Source organism: Staurois parvus, unplaced genomic scaffold, assembly GCF_062004578.1.
Source record: "Staurois parvus isolate SC_StPar_1 unplaced genomic scaffold, SC_StPar_1.0 ptg000387l, whole genome shotgun sequence".
NCBI classification, from domain to species: domain Eukaryota; kingdom Metazoa; phylum Chordata; class Amphibia; order Anura; family Ranidae; genus Staurois; species Staurois parvus.
In genome coordinates, this window is record NW_028318183.1 from 6912567 (window position 1) to 6938085 (window position 25519).

Genomic DNA, 25519 nt, shown 5'->3' on the forward strand with positions numbered 1-25519 from the left:
TCACCAGATGTTTGGTGAGTATAACGCCTTTCAGGATTATTAAGGGCTCCTGGACCCCCTTTTTTTAACTTCCAAATATTGCCTCCTCTAGGACATAGAAACCTCCTCCGATTGCTCCCCTCACCGACTCCACCAAAATTCAGGAAGAAGAAAAACCAAATAGCGTGATACCGTTATGACTTTCAATCTTAGAAAACTTTAAACCAGACCACTCACATTTTAAAAGATATTAACCAGCATTTTATTGATGTAAAAACGATTTTCCAGATCTTATAATAAGACCCCACAGCCAGGTACCACAGCAGGATGACCTCAGAAACAGCTTCCTCCACTAGGCAAGATGGCCCCTGGAACACACCGCTCGGCGTCCGTTCCACTCACCGGAAACGACGTTGGACGCCGGGACGGCCAGCCAGAAATACATCAACGCGTTTCGCCCCACCCACCTGGTTAATATCTTTTAAAATGTGAGTGGTCTGGTTTAAAGTTTTCTAAGATTGAAAGTCAGAGGTTTCCATGTCCTAGAGGAGGCAATATTTGGAGGTTAAAAAAAAGGGGGTCCAGGAGCCCTTAATAATCCTGAAAGGCGTTATACTCACCAAACATCTGGTGAGTGCGGTTCATGTTGGTTTTGCACTGGTGGATGGTGGAAGGACTATTATTGGCACTGAAGAAATTTATGAAAATATAAGTTTGTTTTTTATCACGGGACTTTTTTTTTTTTTTTTTTTTGGACATGTCACTGGACTTTTCTTGCTTTTTGTATGTGTCACAAATTATTTTTTTTTTTGACACATATATGAATTGTAATATTTGCACTAATATTACTTAGAGGTTGGGTATTTTATAGATTGATTTTTGTGTGTTTTGCGCTGTTTTGAGTTGAAAAAAATTTTTTTTGGTTTTATACCTATGCACAGCAGCATCTCACGTGGATAAGTGTGTGGGGAAGGAGGTCCTGGGCACTGAGGTCTTTTTTATTGATTATTCTAATGTTGTCTTTGTATGTTCTCTTTAATTTTTAGAATCAACCCGACAAATTACATGTTTGATACATCATATGGGAATAGGACGTCCTGAAGAAGTGGTTTCTGACTGCAAATTGCGTTCACAGTGTAACCTATGACATTACTGCTTTTATAAATATATAAAGTCTTGTGTCTGTGTATATGGTCATGTGATTCATACTGATTGTAAACCCTTTTTGAATGAGTATATATATTTGTTTATGAGAATTTTGTAAATAAACATTACATATTTGTATTTTTTTACTATTTACCGAGGGGCCACCAAGACCTCCCGTTTCTAACTGCTCCTATCGTGTGTGTTTTTCCCCCCATTCTACAATATTGTGCGGTGCATGGAATGGTGTGACAAGGAGTCAAAATATGTTACCGTATGCACTGAAAATTGCAAATACCATACAGCTGAACTGCATCTGCATAAGTGTGAATGGGCTGTTAAGACCCCTTTCACACGGATCTTCCATTTGTCTGTTTTTCATCCATCCATTGATGGATAAAAAATGGACATCAATGCATCTCTATGGAAAAATGGATGCAAACAGGTGATCATCAGTTTACATTCGTTTTAAATCTGAAAACATCTGTTTTTTTTTTTTTAAATGAATCAAAGCCCTATTTTGGTTCTGTTAAAAAAACAGAATGGACAAAAAACAGATGTAAACAAATGGATCTAAGCCCTATTTTTGTTCCGTTAAAAAAACCAGAACGAAAAATGGATGTAAACAGACAAACGGTCTACTTTTGCATCCATTTCCGCATTTGTAGTAGATGTAAAAAACTGATGTAAAACTGATATAAAATGGAATCAATTTGTCTTTGAAAAAATGTGACTGAACTGATGAAACAAATGGAAGGCCAAAAAGAGAAGTAGAGGAGTTATGAAAAAACAAACATACATACTCACCTCTATGCTGCAGCATTGGTCCGATTGCTGCAGCTGTCCCCCGCCGACTCTAAGACTGAGAACTGAGTGATCACATAATCACAGATCACGCAGTTTTCAGTCTGCTATAAGCAGAGTGCTGTCAGTCACTGCTCTCCCCCCTCCAGCGATCACTGGAAGTGGAGGGCTGGCTCAGGCTCTCAGTGGTGTGTTGTGAGGTAGAGCCACCAGTCAATCAGGCAACCAGATGGATCCTGGCAATATCGTCAGGATACTTCCAGATCCTGGAGTGGCTTTGTGACAGCAGCTGACAACCAGCAATAGCCCACTATAAGCTGACTCTGGGTCTCGGGAGAGTAAATGTAAGTGAAGTCATGTGACCCAGAGGAGAAATATGACTTTGGCTATACTTCTCTTTTAAAAGGGATCTAGTACACATCTGTGCACCTCATTAACCACTTGCGGATCAACGACATAACAGTACATCACTGGACTTTCAGTGGTTATACCAGGGTGATACACCTGCAGGCATCACCCCAGTACCATTTCTTTGAGCTGGCAGTCAGTCGGCTCTCTAGTAAAAGCAATCATAGTGGCTAACTAGCTGCTCGAATGCTTTTGCAAGCAGTGGGAGGAGACTTCCCAACCCTGCCGCCACCTGCTGCCTTCTGCTGCTGTCTCATGATCTCCCGAGTGACCAGCCGGCACATCTGCTGACTGGCCAGACAGGTGAACAAAGCCGGGATCTGCTTTGATCAGCTCTTCGTTATAGTAAATCAGAAATGATGAACTGACATCACTTCCGATTTACTTATCACTAAAAGGCACCATTTTTAAAAAAAATGAAAGGATTCAAAAACACAGATCTTGTTTTTTTTTTTTAATGCTTTTAGATGCAGAGAAGGGATTTGGGGTCTTATAGACCCTAGCTGCCTCCATAAAGAGTACCTGTCACGTGCTTATTGTCACAAGGGATGGTTACATTCCTTGTAATAGCAATAAAGGTGATTCAACACAATTAAAGCAACAGTGGAAAAAAAATATAATACAGTAATACATCAGTTTACGAATTTAATTCGTTCTGCAGGACTTTTCGTATAGCGAAAATTTTTTAAACTGAAACGCCGTTTCCCATAGGAATGCATTGAAAACCAATTAATCTGTTCCGGAGGTCAGAATAAAGTAAATGCTACTAAAATACCGCATGAGTTATTTTATCAAGTCATGCGGTATTTTAGTAGTGACAACCATGTGTTAATGTTCCCCACTGACAACTGAATGTAAAAGAATTGCCGGTAATTTAAAAAATAATGTAAAAAACGTCATGGGGTTCTCCCTCCCATCCACATCAAGCCCTTTGGATCTGGTATGGATTTTGAGGGGAATACCCATGCCAAAATTAAAAAAAAATAAAAAAAAAAAATTCATACCAGACCCTTATCTGAGCATGCAGCCCGGGAGGTCAGGAAAGGGGGGGGGTTTACGAGCAAGCATGCCCCCCACCAAACCATACCAGGCCACATGCCCTCAACATGGGAGGGAGCTTTGGGGCAGGGGGGTTCCATGGTACCCCTACTCATTCACAAAACACAAAAAGAGTTGTGTGAAAAAAGACAGGACAAAGTCTTTGACAAGACTTTTATTAAAAGAAAAGAATGTCACCATAATAGCACCCCCCCATGTTGAGAGCATGTGGCATGGTATGGTTCAGAAGGGGGGGGGACGCTCGCTCGTCCCCCCCTTTCTTGACCTGCCGGGCTGCATGCTCGGATAAGGGTCTGGTAGGGATTTTGGGGGGGGGGACCTCCCATGCCATTTTTTTTTTTAATTTTGGTGTGGGAATTCCCCTCAAAATCCATACCAGACCCAAAGGGCTTGGTATGGATGGGAGGGGGGACCCCACGCTGTTTTTTATTATGGTGCCGGTTTTTAAATGTAATTACCGCTTTTTTTTTTTCTTCACTATAGCTCAGAAATTCAGCTGTCACTTTCCCCCCAGCTAAAAGAAAGAAAGTTTTCTTTTAGTTTCTTTCCCAGAGTTTCCAAGATAAACAATGTTTCCTTTTAGTTTCTTAAAAGAAACAAAGTTTCCGTTAACTCCGGGGAAAGTGACAGCTAATTCTGTGAGCTATAGTATAGAAAAAAAAATGCCAAATTGCATTTAAAAATCAGCACTGAGATACACTTAGTATTGCGAAAACATTTTTTAAAAAATTCATAAACCGAGGCATTAATTTCAATGGATTTCATTCGTGAACTGAAAATTACATTAACCGAAGTATTACTGCAATGATAATCACAAAAAAAAAAAAATTAAAGTGCCCCTTCCCCCTGCACTTGTGCGCAAATTAGTTCTGCACGTCTTAGTTCTGTACGCAAACAGCTATTGTCCCAGGTGTCACTGTGAATATCAGATCATGGGCAGTAATTCCAGCACCAAACCTCCTCTGTAAATATAAAGTGGTAACCTGTAAAGGCTTTTAAAGTGTTGACTAGTAAAATAATAGTAGATAGATATAGTAATAGAAAGTAAAATGTATGCCATTTGTCACTGTTGCTACAGGCGGGGGCAATTTTAAAGTGTGACCCGTTTGGTATCGATTTACTCGGTGTGACATCATCTTTTATACTTTACAAAAAAAAAATTGGGTTGTGTATTGTGTTTTTGCATTAAAAAAAGTGTATTTTTTCACAAAGAAATTACGTTTGAAAATACCGCTGAGTAAATACCATGCAAAATAAAAAAAATTTGCAAAACCAAACATTTTATTCTATAGGGGCCTCTGCTTTAAAAAAATCTATACAATGTTTGGGGGTTCTAATTTTCTAACAAAAAAAAATATTGATTTTAAATATGTAAACAAAAGCGTCAGAAAAAAGGACTGGAGGTCAAATCGTAATGCGTTGGCCAGAAAAAAACAAAAAAAAAAACGTAAAAAGTGCTTCAGTGAGTGTTGTACATCTTACTGATGGCAATAACAATGCATGAAAACGAACATTTTCAGCGCATGGTAACCAGACCCTCCCATAGCAACCTTACGCATACTCATCATTTGATTGGCGGACTTATTTGAACCCAACAGAGTATAGCAGAAAGCCAGAAAACACATTAAAAACAGTGAAAGGTGTGATCCTTTGCCTTCAGCAGAGCGGTGGATGAATGTCCTGCACACCCTGAGCCCTCCAGCAGCTTGACCTACACACTACAATAGTATACAAGGACTGCAGCACAGGAATGGCAGGCCTCCAGACTGCTGTCTACTCACACAAGGTCACAATACAAAACTGCTTCTCCAATGGAGCAGAACTTCTATGGAGCAAGGTGAGAGGACAGCACTGAGAATACACTGCTCATATGTATACAGAGAGTCTGAAATAAAAGCGACCCAAACAACTTACAATGCCATGTATAAGCGCTGCTCATGGAGGAGAGGTGATCACTGTCTACCCAGCTATATCTCATTAGGCCGCAATCAATCCCCGGCCTCTCCTACAGAAGTGACGGCAGTAGAGCCCGTGGTACCCAGGAACTTGCAGCCGGAGAGGAACCAATCATAGCACCGTGACCTCAGAATGAGCAACCCAGAGAATCCGCCCCTCACCAACACCCACGTGACCAGCTGTCATCCGTCCCAGGTCACATGATCGCTGTAGACACCCAGCACAGGAGATGTGTACATGTACATCTGCACATCCACACACACGCGTGGGATCATTCCACCCCCGAGCCCGAGATCCCTACTGCCAGGTTCATTCCAAGTGCAAATCAAACTTCTTAGTTTTGTAGTGTTAGAAGGTGTGTCCCCATTTACAAGCCCCCCCCTTCCTGGTGCCAGACATCTCACTGTTGTGTGTTATATCCCAGAGGAAGGTATTCCCTGTATCCTAATTATTATTATACAGGATTTATATAGCGCCAACAGTTTGCTCAGCGCTGTACATTATAACGGGGGACAATACATGAGACAGTACAGTAACAATACAATACACGAGGGATAGGAGGGCCCTGCTCCTTGGAGCTTACAATCTAGGAGGGAGGGGATAGTAGTACAGGAGGAAATAACTGTGGGGGATGGAGTGGTAGGAAGAATGGAGGAGTTCAGTAATTAGCTGAGGGCGGGGTAGCCTTCCCTGTAGAGCTAGGATCTAATGCCCTGTACACGCGATAAGAAAATCACACAAAACATTTTGTGGAACCGCCGATCGAACGATTTTTTCTTCGTTGATGAGCATGATGTTTTAACTGATAACGATATTGTGAACGAAAAAATCCGGTTGAACAACAGTGAAAAATGTTGTTTTGCATACAAACGACCGATTTTCTATGTGGTGGTATGACGGTCGTATGAAAAAAATCTATCACGCGCCATCACACATGAGCGGAAACAGAAGATGACCCAGATGGTTATGTCCAAGGAATCTTCGTAAGCACGAACGAAAAATCCAAATGTTACAAGTAGATTGGCCTAATGAGATCATGAAACCAGAATTCTGCAGATTATATTTTTATGTATCACTATTTATGTATACAGGTAATGTAATAAACTATATTATACTCATTGCTGGTAATTGTTGTGTATATCGCTTGTTCTGGCTACAAGGTCACACGCACACTGCATCACTTCCACTTGTACGGAAGACGTCAACACTACGTATTGCCTGACAAACTATTTTTTTAGATTGGTTAATGTGGGCCACGATTTCGACCGACAAATGTACGCCTCTCGGTCGTCAGATGACCGATCGGTCGATTTTCTAATCGTGTATTTCCACCTTTATGCAGGCCATAGACGGGTCGAAAACCGGATGTTTTTTTATAAAAAAAACGAAAAATCGGTTGTTCGATCGGCCGACATTACCACCAACGGTAAAGAAAAATTGGCCGATTTTCGTCCCATCTACGGCCGGCATTTAATTACTTCTGTCCCTTGCAGAGATCTCCGCTATTATATTTGACATGAAAAAGTATTGCGGTTGCAACAATGTATCCATTTGTATCCATTTTGGATACAGATGTTTTTATTCGGATACAGATACATTGTTGCAACCACAAGACTTTTCATATAAAATATGGACTGGAATTCTTATTCTTTTTCTTCTTCTTTTGCTTATTCTTCTTTTACTTCTTCTTGCAGGTCACGGCTCATGCGCAGATTTTTTATTGGTAAAACGATCGGCCGATTTGCCCATCATTGCTGGGAAAATCGGCCGATCGGCAAAATCGGCCGATTTTTTTCTAACTTTACTGATAAAAAAATGTGGCAAAACCCCGAAAAATGACCGACAAATTAACCCACTAATGGTGCGAAAATCGGACATCCTAGAACTTTCGGTGTCATAGATCTTTTGCTTTGTGAATGTGGTTGTTATTAAAATGGATTTATAAACTGAAGGCTACCCAACCCCCAGGTCCCCCTAGTTTTAAGCCAATCTTGCAGGGCTTTGTTTCAGGGGGGATGGATGGCACAATAACCATTTATGCCCATCTTTGCCTTGCAAGCTTGATAAACTCCATATCTCAATGTTATTTCACATGTCATGCGGATTAGATACGGTTCAAACCACATCCAGTCCGCATATACGTGAACAAGCACTAACTCAGTCAAACTACTTGTTATGGGTATTGTCAGTGTTTCCATATTGTGTTTATACTGTTTAAATACTGATTTAGTTTTTAATGTCATTTTTCATGTTGTCAGTTAAAAATGTGCTCCATCAGTACATATTTCATGATTTTTCAGTAAGTTTCTGTTCACACCAATGCGTTTTTTAGTGCTTTTTGCATGAACGCACTACAGTCCATTTAACTTGGTTTCCTTTGGAACATGTTCATATCTATGCTTTTTTAAGCTGCTGCGTTTTTGGAAAGGGTCAGGGACTTTTTTAAAAGCAAAAAGCAGCGTTTTTGCTACAATAGGGTTCAATGGAGAATCTGCTGAAACGCATGGTAGTGTGTTTTTGCCACGTCTTGCATTTTTTATTCTGCCCAGCAAAAAAAAATTCCACTTTAAAAAAAAAAAGGGCTGAACAAATCGCAGAAAAACGTGTGTAGAAAAACGCAAAACGAACTGCGAAAAGCACTGCAAAACGGACAAAAAGCAAACTGCAATGCTGTGGGAGGTTGGCAACAATGAACACAGGTGACATCACGTCTCAAAGTTAGCCTTGGTTCACACTGGATGTGACTTTAAAATCGTATGATTTCACCTAAAGTCGCACAATTTTAGTCGGATGGCAGTGTGGCTTTGGGTGCAACTCCATAGACATCTGTTGCGACTTCATACATAAATGTCTAAGTCACACCCCAAATCGGCAAAAGTAGTGCAGGAACTACTTTTCTAATCAGTGAAACGCTGACTTCATCAGATTCGCACGGATTAGAACGGTTCCATTACTGATCATTTGATGTGATTTGTTTAACCACTTTAAGTCTGGACACTTTTACCCCCTTCCTACCCAGGCCAATTTTCAGCTTTCAGTGCTATCACACTTTGAATGACAATTGTGCAGTCATGCAACACTGTACCCATATGCATTTTTGAGTATTTTTTTAGACAGATAAAACTTTATTTTGGTGGTATTTATGCACCACTGGGATTTTTTTTTGCTATATAAATGAAAAAGTCCAAACATTTTGAAAAAAAAATGTTTTTCTTATAAAATTTTCCAAATAAATAATCTTTCTTCATAAATCTTGGCTAAAATTTATTCATCTATCTTTTTAGTAAAAACACTAATAACCCAAACTAGTTTATAACCAAAAATTATAATTTTTCATAAATGTTTTTGACATTTTTATTCTATTTTTTTTATATTATTTATGGGGTTTTTTTTTGGGGGGGGGGGTTCAACATACTGTCACCCTAGCAGTACAGTGTGTGGGGTGATGAAGATTTTTTTTTTTTACACTGATTGCTTTGACACCCATAAAGGCTGTAAAAGCAATCATTTCTCCTTCTCTCTGGCTGCATTCTTGCCATAGAAAAATACTGTGTGAGCTGTGATTGGTCACAGCTTGTCACATAGTACAAGGGTGTTGTGAATAGCCTTGTACCATGTTACCTCTGTGATCATTCACAGATTTCACTAGTAGTAAGCAATGATGTCAGAAGTGACATCTTGCTGACTACTATTCATGTGATCACTGATTGGCCAATCAGTGATCACATGATCAGGACCTCACACAGAGGTATTGGCGATCCTAGGGAGCGTGCACAGGCAGGGAAGTGGGGAGGACGTTTATAAACGACCACCCGCTCCAACAATGCTCCCCTTCAGTTGTTTATATACATGGGCTGTACGGGAAGTGGTTAAGGTTGCCACTTCATCCCTTTAAAACTAAACACATAATAATTACACAAGTTCTGAGGCTAATTTATTGCAGATAAGGCGCTAAGTCAGGTTAATTGCCACCGAACCTGTGTAATCAATATGTATTTGGTTGAAGTCCAAAATTTTCTGCTAGAAAAATTACTTATAATCATCAAACATTATATATTTTTTTTAGCAAAAACCCTAGAGAATGAAATGGCAATTGTGTTGCAATTTTTGTTGTCACATGGTTTTGAAACGCAATTTTTGAAGAAAAAAACACAATTTAATGAATTACAAAAAATTAAATACCATATGCCCCAATTTTTTTGTGAAATATGACGGACAATGTTACGGCAAGGCAATAGATACCTAAAGTCTCACTTTAAAATTGCATATACTTGTGGAATGGGAACAAACTATGGTACTTAATCCTTTCCATAGGCGACCCTTTAAAAATGTTTTTCAGGTTATCTGTTTATAGTTACAGAGGAGGTCTAACGCTAGAATTATTACTCTTGCTCTAACATTTGTGTGCTGCGAACACCGCTTACATATGCATGCGTGACTTTCATATGCATTCACTTTTGTGTGCGACCACAGAGGGATGGGGGCACTTTCATTTTTATTTTTTTCTTATTTATTTTTTTTATTTTTACTCTATGCCTTTATTTTTTAGCACTTTTATTCCTATTATAAGGAATGTAAACATCCCTTGTAATAGAAATAAGCATGACAGGTCCTCTTTAAGGTGAGATCTGGGATCAAAGAAACCCAAAATCTCTCCTTTACATTTAAAAGCAAAAGATCAAAAAAATATGTTTTTTGATCTTTTGCTTTAGGGCTGGTTCATACCATAGAAACGCATCCTGGATGTGTTCCGAATAGGTTTCAGTATGCCGTTTTTGACGCATTCCGGCGTGTTTTTGATGTGTTATGGTTAATTTTTTTCCCCTTTCTTTTTCTTCAACTTAAATAAGAACATGTTTGTCCAGTGCATGTTTGGCGTGGTTTTGACGCAGTTTACTGCATTCCAATACAGTTCAGTGCAGCAAAAATGGAGCATGTCCTACTTTTTTTTCAGGAACTGGAACTGGCTGCACAGGTGTGAACTATGACATTGGAAACCATGTAACCTATCAATGCGTTTTTGATGCAGAAAAAAAGCGCACTTGACTGCATGTGGTGTAAACTGGCCCTTAAAAAGAAAAAAAAGATTGCTTATATCCGTCCCGGACGTGACGTCATGACGTCGCTCCAGTTCTCCAATGCCATAGAGGCGATCAGAGACCGTAGAGTCTTTCATTGGCTGCCGCAGCAGCTGGCTGCACAGTTGGATCATTTGTCAGGTGTACTCGTTTTAACAGTACGCCTGAGAAACACCAATGGGAGGGGGGCTACTGAAGGCGTTCCAGTGGCTAATGAGCCGCTTGGACCACTTTCATCAGCCATAACCCTGGTAAACCACAACATTTATATACGTATTGCTGACTTCAAGTGCTTAAAGGGATGAATGGTCAAATCGCATGACAACTGGCATCAGTGTGAACCAGGGCTGAGACATACTACAACCCAGGAAACACGCCGGGCCTCAAGCTCTGAATAGTTGTCCTAATACATGCCTGCTAAAAAAAAAAAAAAAAAAAAAAAAGTTCTGTTTGTTGCTGTAAATACATATGCTCTGTGCTGCTATACGTATGGGCTTTGCTGAGACAACCGATCAGGCAGTACAGAGGGGCAGCCTCAGGGAGGTCATGTGTGAGAGGCGGAGTCAGAGCTCTCTCTTTCCGCCGGACCCGCCATCTTGCAGGTAGCCGCATGAGAGCTCGGGCTCCCGGTGTGTGAGGGAATTGGGTTTGGTGTGTGGATGGAGCTCCGGGAGAAGGGGTGCGGTGTGAGGGGGGAGAGCACTGGGGGCGGTGTTGGTAGTGTGGGGGCCGCGGAGAGCCGTGTAGGGTGGCCTGGTGTGAGGAGGCCGGGGCAGGCTCTGTCATGTGTCCTGTCTGTACATAGGCCGGCCTGAGGTCCGTGGGCCCGTCTGTGCAGACGGGGGAAGTCTAGATCTGGCCATCCGCAGACATTGCGCTGTGTGTGGCCTCTGCCAGGGAGGATGGCCCTGGCTGTACACAATGCAAGGCTCCGTACTGGGCCTCACCGCCCACCAGCCTGTCCCAGACTTCTTACTACACAGGAACCTCTGTAATAATCAGGTCTTCGGGAACCCTGCGAAAGCCAATTCATTGGTCGCTGGGAGCCATCTCCCCATCCCCCACTCTAAAGCTGGCAATAGAAGAGTTAAAAACTGAACGTTCTCTCTGTTGAACAATGAGCCGTGCATGTGACTGCCACCTTTTGTTTTATTTCTCTAACAAAAACCGCATGTTGGATCAAACACTTTATATTGTGGCATGAAAATCACATGACACAGCCGGCACGCTGATACAAGAAACAAGCTATCAATGAAAATGTTTGGTTTTTGACTTGTCTATGGTTTGTTTTAAGCCAACTCCACCTTATTAGAGAATTGGACTATAACAGCCGTGTTCAGAACACGGCTTCTGTTCTCTTCTCTGGTATAATGTAGGATTTCTTAACCAGGGTTCCATGGAACTCTGTAGGGGTTTCTCCACAGGTTGATGGGGGTTCCATGGAACTCTAGGGGATCCTCCAGAGGTTGATGGGGGTTCCATGGAACTCTAGGGGATCCTCCAGAGGTTGATGGGGGTTCCATGGAACTCGATAGGGGTCCTTACCAGAATTTGGGGGTTCCATGGAACTCGGTAGGGGTTCCTCCAAAAGATGGTTTCATGGGACTCGGTAGGGGTTCCTCCAGAAGATGAGGGTTCCATGGAACTCTAGGGGTCCCTCCAGAGGTTGATGGGGGTTCCATGAAACTCTAGGGGTTCCTCCAAAGGCTGATGGGGGTTCCATGAAACTCGTTAGGGGTGCCTCTAGAGGTTGGTGGGGGTTCCATGAACCTCAGTAGGGATTCCATGAGCAATTTCTGCCTTTGATAACATCCCACTGACACCCCAGAGTTCAGAAATACAGTATCTCTAAGGGGGGGGGGGATTCTTCCCAATGACCACAAGTGTAAGGAGCATTCTTCCCACTGACATCACACTAACTATCAGAGTTTTAGAAATAGTAATTTTTAGCAGGGGTTCCCTGAGACCAGAAAGTTATTTCAAGGGTTTCTCTGTGATGCAAAGGTTGAGAAATGCTTTTGAGAGCTAAAATAAACTGTTCAAATTATTTTTATTTCAACCACTTGCCCTCCAGAGGTTTACTCCCTTCCTGAAAAGACAAACAGTTTTGAAAAACAATATTTTTGACTTATTGCTATTAAACATGTCCAGTAAAAAAATTGAAATCAAATTTTGTCATAAATTTAGGCTAAAATGTATTCTGCGACATGTCTTTGCTATGAAAAAAAATCCCAATACATGTAAATTAATTGGTTTATGTGAATGTTATAGTGTTTACAAATGGCAGTATAGATATTGGAATTTAAACAATTTTTTATTTTACTAGTAATGGTGGCGATTAGGGACTGCAGTGGGCATCCTGACACTGGGGGGTACTGGCTGACATCCCCAGTGACACCAGTACAGTGATCAGTGCTAATAAAAAGCACACACTGTACTAAAGGCACTAGGCAGGACGGGGGTAACGTGGGGTGATCATAGGGTTAGCTGTTGTGTGTGTTTTCCTAAGTGTGCTGTGTTTACTGTAAGCACACTGCTTTGCATAGCTCTGCTATGCAGAGCCATGCAAAGCAGTTTGCAAGAGTCGACATGGGAGGGATCTGTGTTTATACACAGGTCTCTCCCCCTTCAGTAATTCCTGGAGATTAACAGCCAAGGCTGCGAATGGCAGGTCAGGTAGAGCGTTCCCTACCCGAAACTGCAAAATCACGTATACATTTTTATTATTATACAGTATTTATAAAGCGCCAATGGTTCGCTCAGCGCTGTACATTACAAAGGGGGACAGAACATGTGACAGAACAATACCAATACAATGCAAAACATGAGGGGATCGAGGGCCCTGCTCTTTTGAGCTTACAATTCTGATTTTGCGCATCTGTGCCGTCCTATTTATGCTGTAAGGCAGTTTGGAACTGGAAAATTTATTTCACGTTTTTTTTTATGACGCTGACAGTTTACGCAGAGCTTTATACACACACACATTAGGGCTATTATTTTCATAATTGATTGCCGATCATTATTTTGATCAAATAAAAATCTCCTAAGTTTGTACAATTTAGGTAATACAGTATAAAACTGTGTTCTTGAGTATCTTTATGAAGTGGTAAATATAAATTAATAAGCTATATGGTTAGGGAACAAAATATCTAATCCACTTTGAGAATAACACAGAAGAGATATATATGCTATTAGGAGGTTGAATCTGGTATATATCAGACCTGGAGATTAAAATTGTTATTTAACCACTAGCCTACAGGGCACTAATACCCCCTTCCTGCCCAGGCCAATTTTCAGCTTTCAGCGCTGTCACACTTTGAATGACAATTACGTGGTCATGCAACACTGTACCCATATGAAATTTTTATCCTTTTCTTGAGCCAGAGCTGTCTTTTGGTGCTATTTAATCACTTCTGGGTTTTTTATTTTTTGCTAAACCAACCAAAAACAACTGAAAATTTTGGGGAAGAAAAACGTTTTTTCTTAGTTTGTGTTTTAAAATTTTCTAAAGTGATTTTTCTCCTTCACTGATGTGCGCTAATGAGGCTGCAGTGATGAGCACTGATAGGCTGCACTGATGGGCACTGGTAGGTGGCACTGATGGGCACTGAAAGGCAGGTATCTTGATACAAGCTGTCTGCACCTGTTATCACTTATGCTGGCCATTCACAAAAAATGTTTTGTTGGAAAATTTGTTTTTAAACATGTTCAGTAAGGTCTTTATCTCACGTTCATACATACACATACTAAGGCTACTTTTAGACAGGAGAAAAGTGGTAGCAAACTTCACTTTTTAATTTGTACCTACCAGTAAGCCAATAATTCATGTAGCTACAGCGCATGTCTCCTAATATGCCATTTAGGAGACCTTCACATGTTTTGCAGGTAGGGATGCTGCAAAACATGTGAATGTTGCCGGCCCATGCATCACTGAATTGATAGCACAATAAGTATGCTTTCAAGCTAGAGTGCTGTGCCAAAATTGTGACTCCCAGGCACATGAACGGGCGTGATGTCATCGCAGCTCAGCCATTCAAACGGCCACAGTCCAGTAACCCAAAAGACAGGGTGAAGATGGAATCCCTGTCTGAGGTGGCAGTGTGCGACTGGAGAGATCCGCTTTATAGGCTAGTCTTGTGTCATAATGTATGTTTGCAATGCATGCTAGCACATTATGACATTAACTTGTAAGGGGTCATTTTCTTTTCTTTTTTTTTTTTTTTTCTTTTTTTTTTATGGGTTACTACTGCTTTAACCTACCAAGATATCTTTGGAGTGTGGGAAGAAACCCACGCAGGCACAGGGAGAACATACAAACTCCATGTATGTAGTGCTGTGGTTGGGGTTCACGTCAACTACCCTAGTGCTGCCAGGCGGGAGAGCCAATTACTTGGCCACTGTATTTCAAAGGGGTATGCTGTAAACTTTTTCTTAGCAGAACAAACCGTTTTTGTGTAATTTAATACAGTATTAATCCATCTTTCTTAAAACGCAAACATTTTTCCAGGTAAAAGAAATGCATTTATTTTATTTATAGGAGCCTGGAAAGCAGTGCACCTGTGATCAGCAGATCATGGGTGCAATGCAGGGCTCCTGCAGACTTGGTGTAAGCTGTCACCTTGTACAGGCACAATTTCACATTGATAGGAAGAATCCATGAACTACCTAGAGTGCTCACTAGCTCCCTAGTTGTTCATTGGGAACTACAACCTGTCAGCTGCAAAGGCAGTTAGTACTTGTAGTTCATGCACTGACATAACTTGGCCTGTTCAATAGGGATTAGTTTGCTAGGCTCAGGGCCCTGTACACTCTCCTAATCTACATTTGACAGCTTTCTGTTGTGGCAATAGGCTGATACTGTAGGAAGAATCTCCTGCCCCCCTCAAATAGGCAGCATACTGGGTTTTTGAACAGATATGACTATGGGTCAAGGAAATGTGAGTGAAGGAATATAAACATCTTGTGGTTGCTGCCGATATTACTGCAGGTTTTCCTTTAACATTCGTTGTTTTCAATGCATGCTTCTGCTTGAGTACACTTTCCTTTATTGTTTATAAAGAATGATTGATAGTTTTATTCTTTTCCACAGTAGAGGGCAATTGTTAGTGAAAAATGACGAACACAAGGGGCAAAAGGCGAGGAACCCGTTATATGTTCTCTAGACCCTTCCGCAAACATGGTAAGTAATACAGCTACTTGACTTTTAGGGCCCAGTCACATCTATGTGTGGAGTGTATCCAAATTGCCATTCATTTTCAGTGGCTCCCCAACAAGTATACACAGAGTAAACTGCACCTCCAGGACACCAGAGTGCATTTTATAGAGATTACAGGGTTGTGAAAATTTTTGAAACCACTACTTGTCCAGGGACTAAATCGGTGTCCAAGTCTACTCCCTCATGACAAGCTACTTGTCCAGATTAAAAAAATAATTTTTTAACCAAAACCATATTAAAATCTGAGGTGCCTTTAGGAATGGCTGGGGTTTTTTAAAACAAAAAGGGCTTTATGGTGACGTTTAATATTTTAACATTGCACTGTTTATCTCCTGCTCGCCTTCCTACCTGACTCACCTGCACCTGGGGACTAGCAGGAAGGAGAGACCTTGGGTGCTCGTCAGGAAAGGACAATGTCGTGCTTTATCCCCTTTATCCCTTTCACTTGCGTTTTTGCACGTTTAAAAAAAATCATATTAGGTCTGAAGATTACACACAGCCCCCATACATTCTATATTTTTTGAACGCGGAGATCTTAGAGAATAAATGGTGGTAGTTCCAATTTTTTTATGTCACACAATATTACCACAAAGGTTTAGGAAATACGCTTAAGTTAACTTTAAGGCAAAAAAAGCAATAAATTACTAAATTATTTTGGTAAAATATAAAAGTTGAGGTTGCACAGAGTAAATAGATATCGCACTGCATTACATTCTTTCCCAGCCTGGATGGCTGTGAAATCTGTCACCGGTCACCTGGAAGTGATGTCATAATGTCACTTCCAGGCCAGGACAAGAAGATAAGAGAGTAGAGGTGTCTGCTCTCCTGACAGGTAAAAAAAAAAAAAAAAACCCTACCTTCCCGGAGGCCAGAACTAAATGTCCTGGGCGTCCGGCAATATAAACAGAACATCCCTGTATTCTATGCATTGCATTGGGATGCACTGAAAATAGGCAGATGCATTTCTTCATCCATTGACGTGCTACCCATGGAAACTGTACATTGAGGCAATAAGAATGGTGTTCATGAACAGACACTTTTTTTTTTTGCCACAAATTTTGATTGTTGGCTAAAATGGATGTTTTTTGGTAATTGCTGTTGGTTTTGACGGTAGTACCCAAAGGTAATGAGTTTTTCTAAATGGAATATTTTTCTTTTCGAGCCCTTTCTTGCCTGTGCATGTTTTGATGCACATTACTGCGTATGCTTTAGAGCATTTTAAATGTGATTTTGTGCAGCTTGAATAATTTTTCATTCTAAGCTATAGTAAATAGAAGTGAACTGGCTACTTAGTTATTTAAGTGAAATTTCTCCCTTAAATTTTACAGCAGGAAAGTGGACATGTTTAAAAAGCCCCTCTGTTTCCAGCACAAATAAAATCTTATTTCTGTGCTTAATGATTGGCCTTCCATTTCAGTTGGTTGAACTCTTGTCATGCTACATGACTTGTCTTTGTATAGTAAATAAAAAAAACATACTTCCAATTGTTGACTGAGACAAATATGCGCAACTCTTAGAATTAGCCAGTAAAACAAATTTCTATTTATAAAAGCTAGGTTAAGTTTTTAATTTTATCAAACGTTGCAGATAGCTTCAGGCAGATGAATAACAGGTTCATGTGCTAGATGTCTTGCTTTTGCTGTTGTCTGTGCAAAGATATGCCCTTGTTGCTTTTCACTCTAGATGTGTGCTAAAAGTAACTGGCACATCAAAGATCACTTAAATATTGGTGTGGAACTGGAAGAAGGTTGTATAAAGTGGGGGATGGTACTCTGGTGTTAATGGCATTATTTCTCTTCTAGGTCCAGTGCCACTGTCAACATATATGCGCATCTACAAGAAGGGTGATATTGTGGACATTAAGGTACCATTTATTATGTGTTTAGTGTTAAGAAATATGGAAACATACCGAAAGGATCCAAGACTATAGTATTGTTAGGCAGTTTGGGAAATGCCTAGTCTTTTTCATAAGCTCACCTAGTTGAATACCATTTTAAGATTCTGGAATTCAACTTAAATGTGGAAAATTATTCATAACTAGTCCTTGTAAAGGAGACACTGATTGTATGTTTATATGCCATGGAACAGTTTTACCACGCAAAGACTTACTTGCCAAAGATAATGCAGGAACTTTCCTCAAGATGGAAAACGGTTTTTCCTTGCCTTTTAATTATTGCACATCTGCTTTTTCTAGCTTATGCCTTTTTTTTTTTTTTTTTTTTTTTACGTCATCTTTGCACTTTTCAGTTTTGTCACTATATAGCTGGGCTTCAAAATTAAGCCCTGCTTGGTTAAGTGAATGTTCTAATTCAGGATGATCAACCTCTTGAAAGTCCTTGAGAAATTCCTGGACTGTGCATTCTTTTACTGACACATTTCATCTGTTGTTGCCGTTTGGACTGACAATGGAAGCAAAGAAAGCAAAGGCCAGGGAGCTCCAAAGCCGGATGGATAGTAAACACAACCTTCCGTGTAGGGCTAATGATAGTGTATCAAAGATCAAATGTAATATATTGCATCTTATTAGCATGTAGCTGTGGTGGCTGCATTAGTTTTTCTATTTATCAAAGTCAACATTTTCAGCAAATGCAGAAGGTACCTGTTCTTGCCAGAAATGTCCTTTTCACCCTGTTCACTGAACTGATATATCAAACAATATTCTTAGTTCAAGTTATCTGGGGAAGTACAAACTCCCCTACTGTCATGTGATGAAGATGAAGAGGGTAGGGTGTCTTTTTAGTCCAAATTAGATCATCCTAGGGTAAAATCACTGCCGCTCTATAGATACAGTGGAGCTTTGGAGTTCTGCCACCCAAGGACAGAAGTGTTGTATGCAGGATTACCATGTGGAAATAAAGAGCAATCTGGGGAGGGGGGCACTAAGGCAGCCATATCTAGGGATTTCTATGCTACAACATAATATAAATGTTAATCTCTTGTGCAACTCAGTTCTCTTCCTAATTTCTTCTAAGCAGCCCACCATCACAAATGTGATTCACACACTTTCTACAATCTAAACTTAAACAGTAAAGGGCTACTTTATTCCATCCATCAAATGTAATTTGCATAAAATTTAAATCAATAAAAGCGTGATGAACATACAATGTCCCACAAAACCAAATAACTTAAATGTATGTAGATGACTCCAATACATTCCAATAAATTCTTTGCTTTATATATTCAATATCTTAAAGTGGAACTCTAGTCAAAGCTTTTTTTTTTTTTTTTTTTTTTCCCACTTTTGGATAGAGTAAGGGAGGGTTATAACCCCTGTCAATTTTTTTTTTTTCTCGGTGTCCCATTGCAGAGATTTTGCTTCACTTCTGTCCTATAGCCAAACAGAAAGTGAGAGGAAATCCCTGAAAAATAAGGGGGACATCCAGGTCACTAGATCCAGTGTCCCCATTGGAAGACTTCACTGCTATTACTTTTGTGGGGAGAACCCAAAATATGGAAACTTCTTTTACTTTCAATGATAATAGTGAACAGAATAAATGGAGAGGGTGAATCTCCTTACTAGGGGCACAGACACCAGGTTGCATGACCAGTATTTCTGTTTTTTCTACATATTAGCCTGTCCTGCAGATGTTGCATTTAGAGATTTGAGACAAACCATTTACATGGACGGGTGCGTAGTGATTTCCTTTTTGTGTAAAAACCTTTATACCAAGAAGGGGGAAGAAAAACCTGTTTGCTGTAACCTCTTAAAAAATGAGCTTTAGTTTGGCTTCAGTTTGTTGATGTTTTTAAATCTGTTAGTGCAGCTAACACTACCTTCACCCAAACTGACAGTGCTGCCCAAAGGTCTCTGTTGCTCCTTAATCTAGAGTGGGGGCACCATAATACAGGAGATGTTACTGGCCTTAACACCAGGTGAAAACAGAGAGGAAGGAAAAGCTAATGCCGCCCCCACATCTTATGATTAGTAAGCTTCAATATTAAATGATTTGAGTTTAATACTGCTTTAAGTCTGATCCCATAGACAAGTGTCATTTGGGCTGAGGCCTGTTTGCATGGTAGAAAATGCAGCAGAAGGTCAACATCATTTCATGTCCTGTTTTATTTGGGCAGTATAAAATCTGTCAATAACAGTATTCATTTTTAAAAGGCAACAAGTTTAAATTGCTCTGTGATGATCCTTCTCCACACTATTTACTTTCTTGGTAAATGTGAGTTAAGTATTTCACCGGTTCTGAGAGCAATCGTATTTTAAAAATTGCTTTCTGCTTTGAGTCCTCATTGCATTGCAGTTGGCTGACTCTGCTTCATTGCTTACAGGGTACAGGCACAATCCAAAAAGGTATGCCACACAAGTGCTACCATGGCAAGACTGGTCGGATCTACAATGTCACACAGCATGCTGTCGGTATAATTGTGAACAAACAAGTCAAGTAAGTAATGTTTTGTAATCTTGTCAGTGCAGAGCCCCTTCACTTTACCATTTTAGATATGTGTCTATTTTGGTCATTCAAGAGGGCTATATGAAACATCCTCTTTAAAACCCAAGTCAGTTCTTCATATGTTTGGCTTGTGTCCTGTCAGAGGAGACAGCAGTTGCATTTAGAAGGCAGCAATACCTATATTGCTGACTACAGTTATGCAGGTTAAAGACAGATGGTGATTTCTGAAATATTTTGCCACTTTTTCTAGGGATCAAGCAGGCATCAAAAGTTCTTATTCTAAAATATCTTGTTCGTGTTCTCTAGATCCCAGTGACATGCTCTGTTATTGAGTCATTGTCTGACAGTACTGAAACACCATTAAGAAGGACAGACATTAAATGGCTATCAATTGGTGTACACCCAGGTTGGGGTCCACATGCAGGGCAAAGTCACATTGTCTCCAAAAGGGCCTCATCTGACCACTTTATGCTCAGCTTGTCTGTGTTCCTCACTGGCCAGTCCTCTTGGCAGCTTGTCATTTTGGCATCACAGGGTATTTGAGATGTCACTCATCAATCATGTGGTAGTAGTTGGGCTGTTTGGCTTGGGCACTGTCACAGGGGAGCAGATTGCATGGTCCCCCTATAACCGGCAGTGCTGGAGCAGGTGAAGCACCGGCAAGATTGAGTGTAATGGGTTTTGTGGGAGGGCCTTTTGCAGAGACAAGTAACTTTGTCCTTCATGGTTAAGGGGAGTGACTTTCTTTTTTTGAATAGTTAAGTTGATTAGTTTCCAGAGGCATATTAAGCTGTCAGTTAACAAGAATTGTTTACACTATTAAAAGCCAGGTGTCTTCTGATTGTACAGTGTGATTTCCATTTTTGCAGTCAAATTTTAGAAAAAATAATGCTATATATTCCATTTCACACGGCAAAAATTAATTTCCTAACTTTTTTAGATGTTTCTTGGGAGGTGGTGTCATAGCAGACTGAAATCATATCTGAACACATTCCAAGCGAGTCTCTTCCAATAGAAGGACTTCAGACAGGCTGAATTTCCCCCTCATTAACATACAAAAGGTGGCCAGCTTCTTTAACCACATGCCCTCCAGAGGATTTAACCCCCCCTTCTCGACCAGGGCTTTTTTTGCGGTACGACGCTGCATTACTTTAACTGACAATTGCGTGGTCATGCAACGCTGCGCCCAAATTTTTTTTTTGTTTGTTTGTTTGTTTTTTTTCCCCCACATTTGATCACCTGTGTGGGTTTTTTTTTTTTTTTTTTTTGCGCTATAAAAAAATAAATAAGTTTGAGGGGGAAAAAAAACTATATTTTTGACTTTTGCTATTAAACATGTCCTTTTGTTAAAAAAAAAAAATCACAATACATTTAAGTTAATTGGTTTACGTGAAAGTTATAGCTTTTACAAATGGCGGTATATATACTGGAATCTTTTTAATTTTTACTAGTAATGGCAGCGATCAGCAACTTATAGCCGGACTGCAGCGGGCATCTGATACTGGGGGAACTGACTTGGTGTCACTGACATCCCCAGTGACACCAGTACAGTGATCAGTGCTAACAAAAAGCACTGACACTGTACCAATGGCACTGGGCAGGAAGGGGTTAACATGTGGGACGATCATAGGGTTAACTGTGTGCTGTTTTACTGTAAGCTGTGTGTGCGCTTCACTGTAAGCACACTGGTTTGCATCGCTCTGCTATGCAAAGCCATGCATAGCAGTGTGCAGGAGCTGAAGGGAGAGAACTGTATTTACATACAGTTCTCTCCCTCCACCGGTAATGCTCCTTGATCACCGGGTGCCAGCGAGTAATCACTGGTGATTGACAGCCAAGGCCCCCTACCCGGAATTGCAAAATCATATACTTGATTTTGTGCACCCATGCCACCCTGTAGCAGCATATCTGTTATAGGGCGGCGGGAAACCGCTTGCCTACCGGCCACTTATACCCCCTTCCTGCCCAGGCCATTTTTGCGCTGTCCTGAGTACCAATTGGAGAGATTCACCTCTTGTATTCAGATTGTCACAGAGGCAGAAAGTGAAAGTAAATCTAACATTTTAAAGTTGTACCCAGAACAAGAGGTAAGAAATCTTTAAATGGGGACAGTTGTTTTGAAGACCTAAGTTGGGGAATTTCCCCTAACTTTGGGAGATTTGATGCAACTTCCTGTTGTCTCTGGGACAGGAAGTGAATTAAAATTTCCCTAATGGTACAGCAAAAAATCTGGCAGTGGTTTTTAAGAATGAGTTCACATTTTGGAGCATGTTGCAGCCATATTTAGGGTGAAACGTGTAACATGCTTCAGGTCTGAGCGTCCCCATAGTTCATGGACACTTCTTTCAGCTTTGTAACTGTGTGCGTGTATGGTGGTATGGACAGGCAAGCCGGAGGCAGTGTCTGCAGAAACCTTACAGGGCCGGGGTCAACAGAAAGGGTTTTTTTTTTTTTAACCCTTCTTCCTTAAAGGTGAACTTATTCTTTAATTGTTTCTGTTCCTACTCCAAATATAAAGAAATTGTCCCAAACATAAACTGTTCATAAGGGGGTAAACTTTAATCTTTAAGCCTGAAGGATTATACAGTCATATTGAGGTTCGGATTTCTTGCAGCAGCCTAATTGTGAATAGTTCCCTTCAAGAGTGTCGGTCAAGACTGATATTTCTATTTTTGTGAAATGCTAAGTTCAGTAAGCATCACCATCCTGTGTCCTGGAACTCCTGAGATGCTCTGAGCTACATTTCTAGAGTCTACCTATATAGTGATTGTTGGGGCAGCTTTGATCTCACACCTCAGATAAGTAGCTTATGAGTAATTGTATTTGCCAGAGTATGGTATACTTTATGTAAGCTGACAGACCCCTTACTTTTTTTTTTTTTTCCCAAGATGTACATGTCCACTTATTAGATCTGGTACTTTTTTCTTAGGCAGTGGTTAAAGGAGAATAGCCAAAGCTATTTTGGCTATCCTTTTCGTATGGATCACAGGAGTGCCGTTTTGTTCTGCACTGACTTGTTTTCAGGCGACGACAAGCTAAAGCCTGCTTTTGGCTGACATCACTCGTCCATTCAAGGCTCTGAATAAATTTTTACTTTAAAGTTCGAATGCACTCAGATGCTTGGACTGGCAGCTGGTTCAGGCTCTCAGCATGCTGCTGAGAGCTTGAGCGAGCTGCTTCCACCCCCTCCAGAGAAGAGAGCCGGTGACCTGACAGTCATCACTCTGCTCAGAATGGAGGGGGGAAAATTGAGCAATCGGTGGTGTTTGCTTATTTCTCGGGGTAGAGCTGGAGGACATCTGCAGTTGGGATTGGCGCTTGTTGCAGCTTTTTTTTTTTTTTTGCGCTACTCCCATACTACTTTTGCAATTGTTGGCTTTATCATCCCCCACAGCTTTTCCTCCTGTACCACTATCCTCTCCCTCCTAGATTGTAAGCTTCAAGGAGCAGGGCCCTCGAACCCCTCGTGTATCGCATTGTATTATTATTGTACTGTCTCATGTATTCTCTCTTGTAATGTACAGCGCTGAGCGAACTGGCGCTTTATAAATACTGTATAATAATAATAATGTTATCAGTTTTGACGGAATCTGATCAAATGTTGACATTGTTAAAACTGTACTTTGTAATTTTTGCCCAAGTAATTGCAGTGAACCTACCAACTGTTATATAAATGCATTTCTTTGTTTATTCAGAGGTAAGATTCTTGCCAAAAGAATCAATGTCCGTGTAGAGCACATCCGCCACTCAAAAAGTAGAGACAGTTTCCTGCAGCGTGTGAAGGAAAATGAGAGGAAGAAAAAGGAAGCTAAGGAGAATGGCACCTGGGTGGAGCTAAAACGTCAGGTGAGGACACTGTCCATTTTGTGTGTTGCTCTGTAGAATGCTCAGTGATGACTTTTCTCCAACTATTTTACTGTTACAGTAAATGTGAGTCTGCCATTTCACCGGTTCTGAGAGCGTTGCATTGTTTTTCTTTTAATAACTGCATTCTAATGCAGAATAGTAATGGCTTGTTTTTTCTTTGCAGCCAGCCCAGCCAAGAGAAGCTCACTTTGTCCGAACATTTGGGAAGGAACCTGAGCTCCTTGAGCCAATTCCATACGAGTTCATGGCATAAAGTACTGCTATTAAAACATCCTTTTCTCAAGCCACTGCTTGTGTGTATTTTATTACCGTTAACTGGACTTGTACTTGTGCAGGCACATTGCGATGATCTGTAGAGGCTCTTGACTGTCAGCAAGTCAAGTAAGGTCTCCTCCTCTGAGCTGTTGGAGATTTAATTTGTGTTGGCTAATCAGATCTCTAAATTACTAAAAGCTGAAGTTTAGCACATGTAGCAGCTTGCCATTGCTCTTAGCATGCTATTTTTAAAGAGGATTGGAGCCAGTTCAAAACCTTTACGAGTACATGGTGTCCCTAGCAATAAAGATATCTTCGGAAATAAAACTTTTTTATCCTCCGTTTTCTGCAAACTAGACCATATTGGCACTGTAAAGCAGAAGTGTATCTGTAGTTAAAATGTTCCCAAGCGTGTGGGGGTGAAAATAAGCTATTTGTCAAGAAGTAAAACTGTCAGCAAGGCTGGCATCTCTATAATGTGATGTCGGTGCCCTGCAATGCATGGTAACGGACTACCTTGCATTGTGTGCTGTGTAAACAAACAAAATGCATATACTGTTACTACAGGTAAGCTATTTTGACAGCCCATGCAAATGAATGGGATACCTTAATGCAATGTGTGTTTAATGTCTGACATAAGGCATGTGCATTAGTGTAACCAAAAATAAGTTCATGTATGTCTGTTCCTGTGATATTCATTGTACCTTATCTGTTTGTTTTTTTTACTTCTGTTGCTGGCAAATACCTGGTGATCCTGCCAGTGCCCCTTCCTAAAAGGATGTTGGTCTACATCTCCTGTAGTCAATATAGCTGGTTGCTCCCCTACCTAGTCCTAGTTTCACAGCGGTTCAACACGGTAAGGACTGGAGGGGGTGTGGTCAGCTGCAGCTGCTCATATCTAGTATGGCAGCAGTCTGTGGATTTTTATAAAATATTTTGCCTGCACACTATATAAACTTCTTGTTAAGAGGAAAATCCCCAAAGGTTTTTTGCCAGAAATACTTTGATGCAATGAACTTGATCGGACACAAACCTAAGTGTTGAGCTTATGATTGGACTGTAAAATAAAGATTTGTGTAAGGCCTGTATGCTGCTATGCCAGTGAATTAACCTCTATTAATGTGATAACTCAGTGTGAAATATGGAAACTTGCAATATAGGACTGCTGCTACCACTATTGCAGTGTACCCACACACTGCTATAGATATACTTGAGAATGGTGCGTGATCCTTATTTTATATACCATTTGTCTGATGTTTTAGTATTTAAAATAACTCACTATGCAATAACTATAGTATCACATAAAGTACAACAATACAAACAGTAGTGCTGAAATCATAATCCTTAACCACATG

The 25519-nt window shown here is 40.5% G+C and overlaps 2 protein-coding genes and 1 non-coding gene across 5 annotated transcripts in view; 2 read left to right on the forward strand and 1 right to left on the reverse strand.

Moving 5' to 3' along the window:
* Nucleotides 1–5514, reverse strand: part of MTIF3 (mitochondrial translational initiation factor 3) — a 41394-nt gene extending 35880 nt beyond the window's left edge. The window contains exon 1 of one of the 3 annotated variants that reach the window (XM_089685828.1): nt 5308–5504. Coding sequence is in view for 1 of the 3 variants with exons in the window: in XM_089685829.1 (XP_089541955.1) it covers nt 5308–5315 (8 nt within the window). In the remaining 2 variants the exon portion in view is untranslated. Of the gene's footprint in view, nt 1–5307 lie in introns of all 3 variants that reach the window. The other 2 variants (XM_089685829.1, XM_089685830.1) reach the window with 2 other exon arrangements.
* A 5457-nt stretch (nt 5515–10971) lies between these two features.
* RPL21 (ribosomal protein L21) lies at nt 10972–24192 on the forward strand. The gene is made up of 6 exons (XM_089685831.1): nt 10972–11029; nt 15517–15606; nt 17445–17506; nt 19921–20033; nt 23738–23888; nt 24073–24192. The coding sequence occupies exons 2-6, from the start codon at nt 15540–15542 to the stop codon at nt 24160–24162; spliced, it is 483 nt and encodes a 160-aa protein (XP_089541957.1). The 5' UTR covers nt 10972–11029; nt 15517–15539; the 3' UTR covers nt 24163–24192.
* On the forward strand, nt 20063–20195 carry LOC149455859 (small nucleolar RNA SNORA27). Its single transcript, XR_016314029.1, has one exon. It is a non-coding gene; the product is annotated as a small nucleolar RNA SNORA27 (small nucleolar RNA).
* Nucleotides 24193–25519: the final 1327 nt, after the last annotated feature.

What these genes read in the sequence shown, in the direction of transcription:
- RPL21 (XM_089685831.1), top strand. Translation starts at nt 15,540, where the DNA reads ATGACGAACACAAGGGGCAAAAGGCGAGGAACCCGTTATATGTTCTCT. An exon ending in ATTGTGAACAAACAAGTCAA is followed by an intron (nt 20,034 to 23,737) that starts GTAAGTAATGTT and finishes TTGTTTATTCAG; the next exon opens with AGGTAAGATTCTTGCCAAAA. An exon ending in GGGTGGAGCTAAAACGTCAG is followed by an intron (nt 23,889 to 24,072) that starts GTGAGGACACTG and finishes TTTTCTTTGCAG; the next exon opens with CCAGCCCAGCCAAGAGAAGC.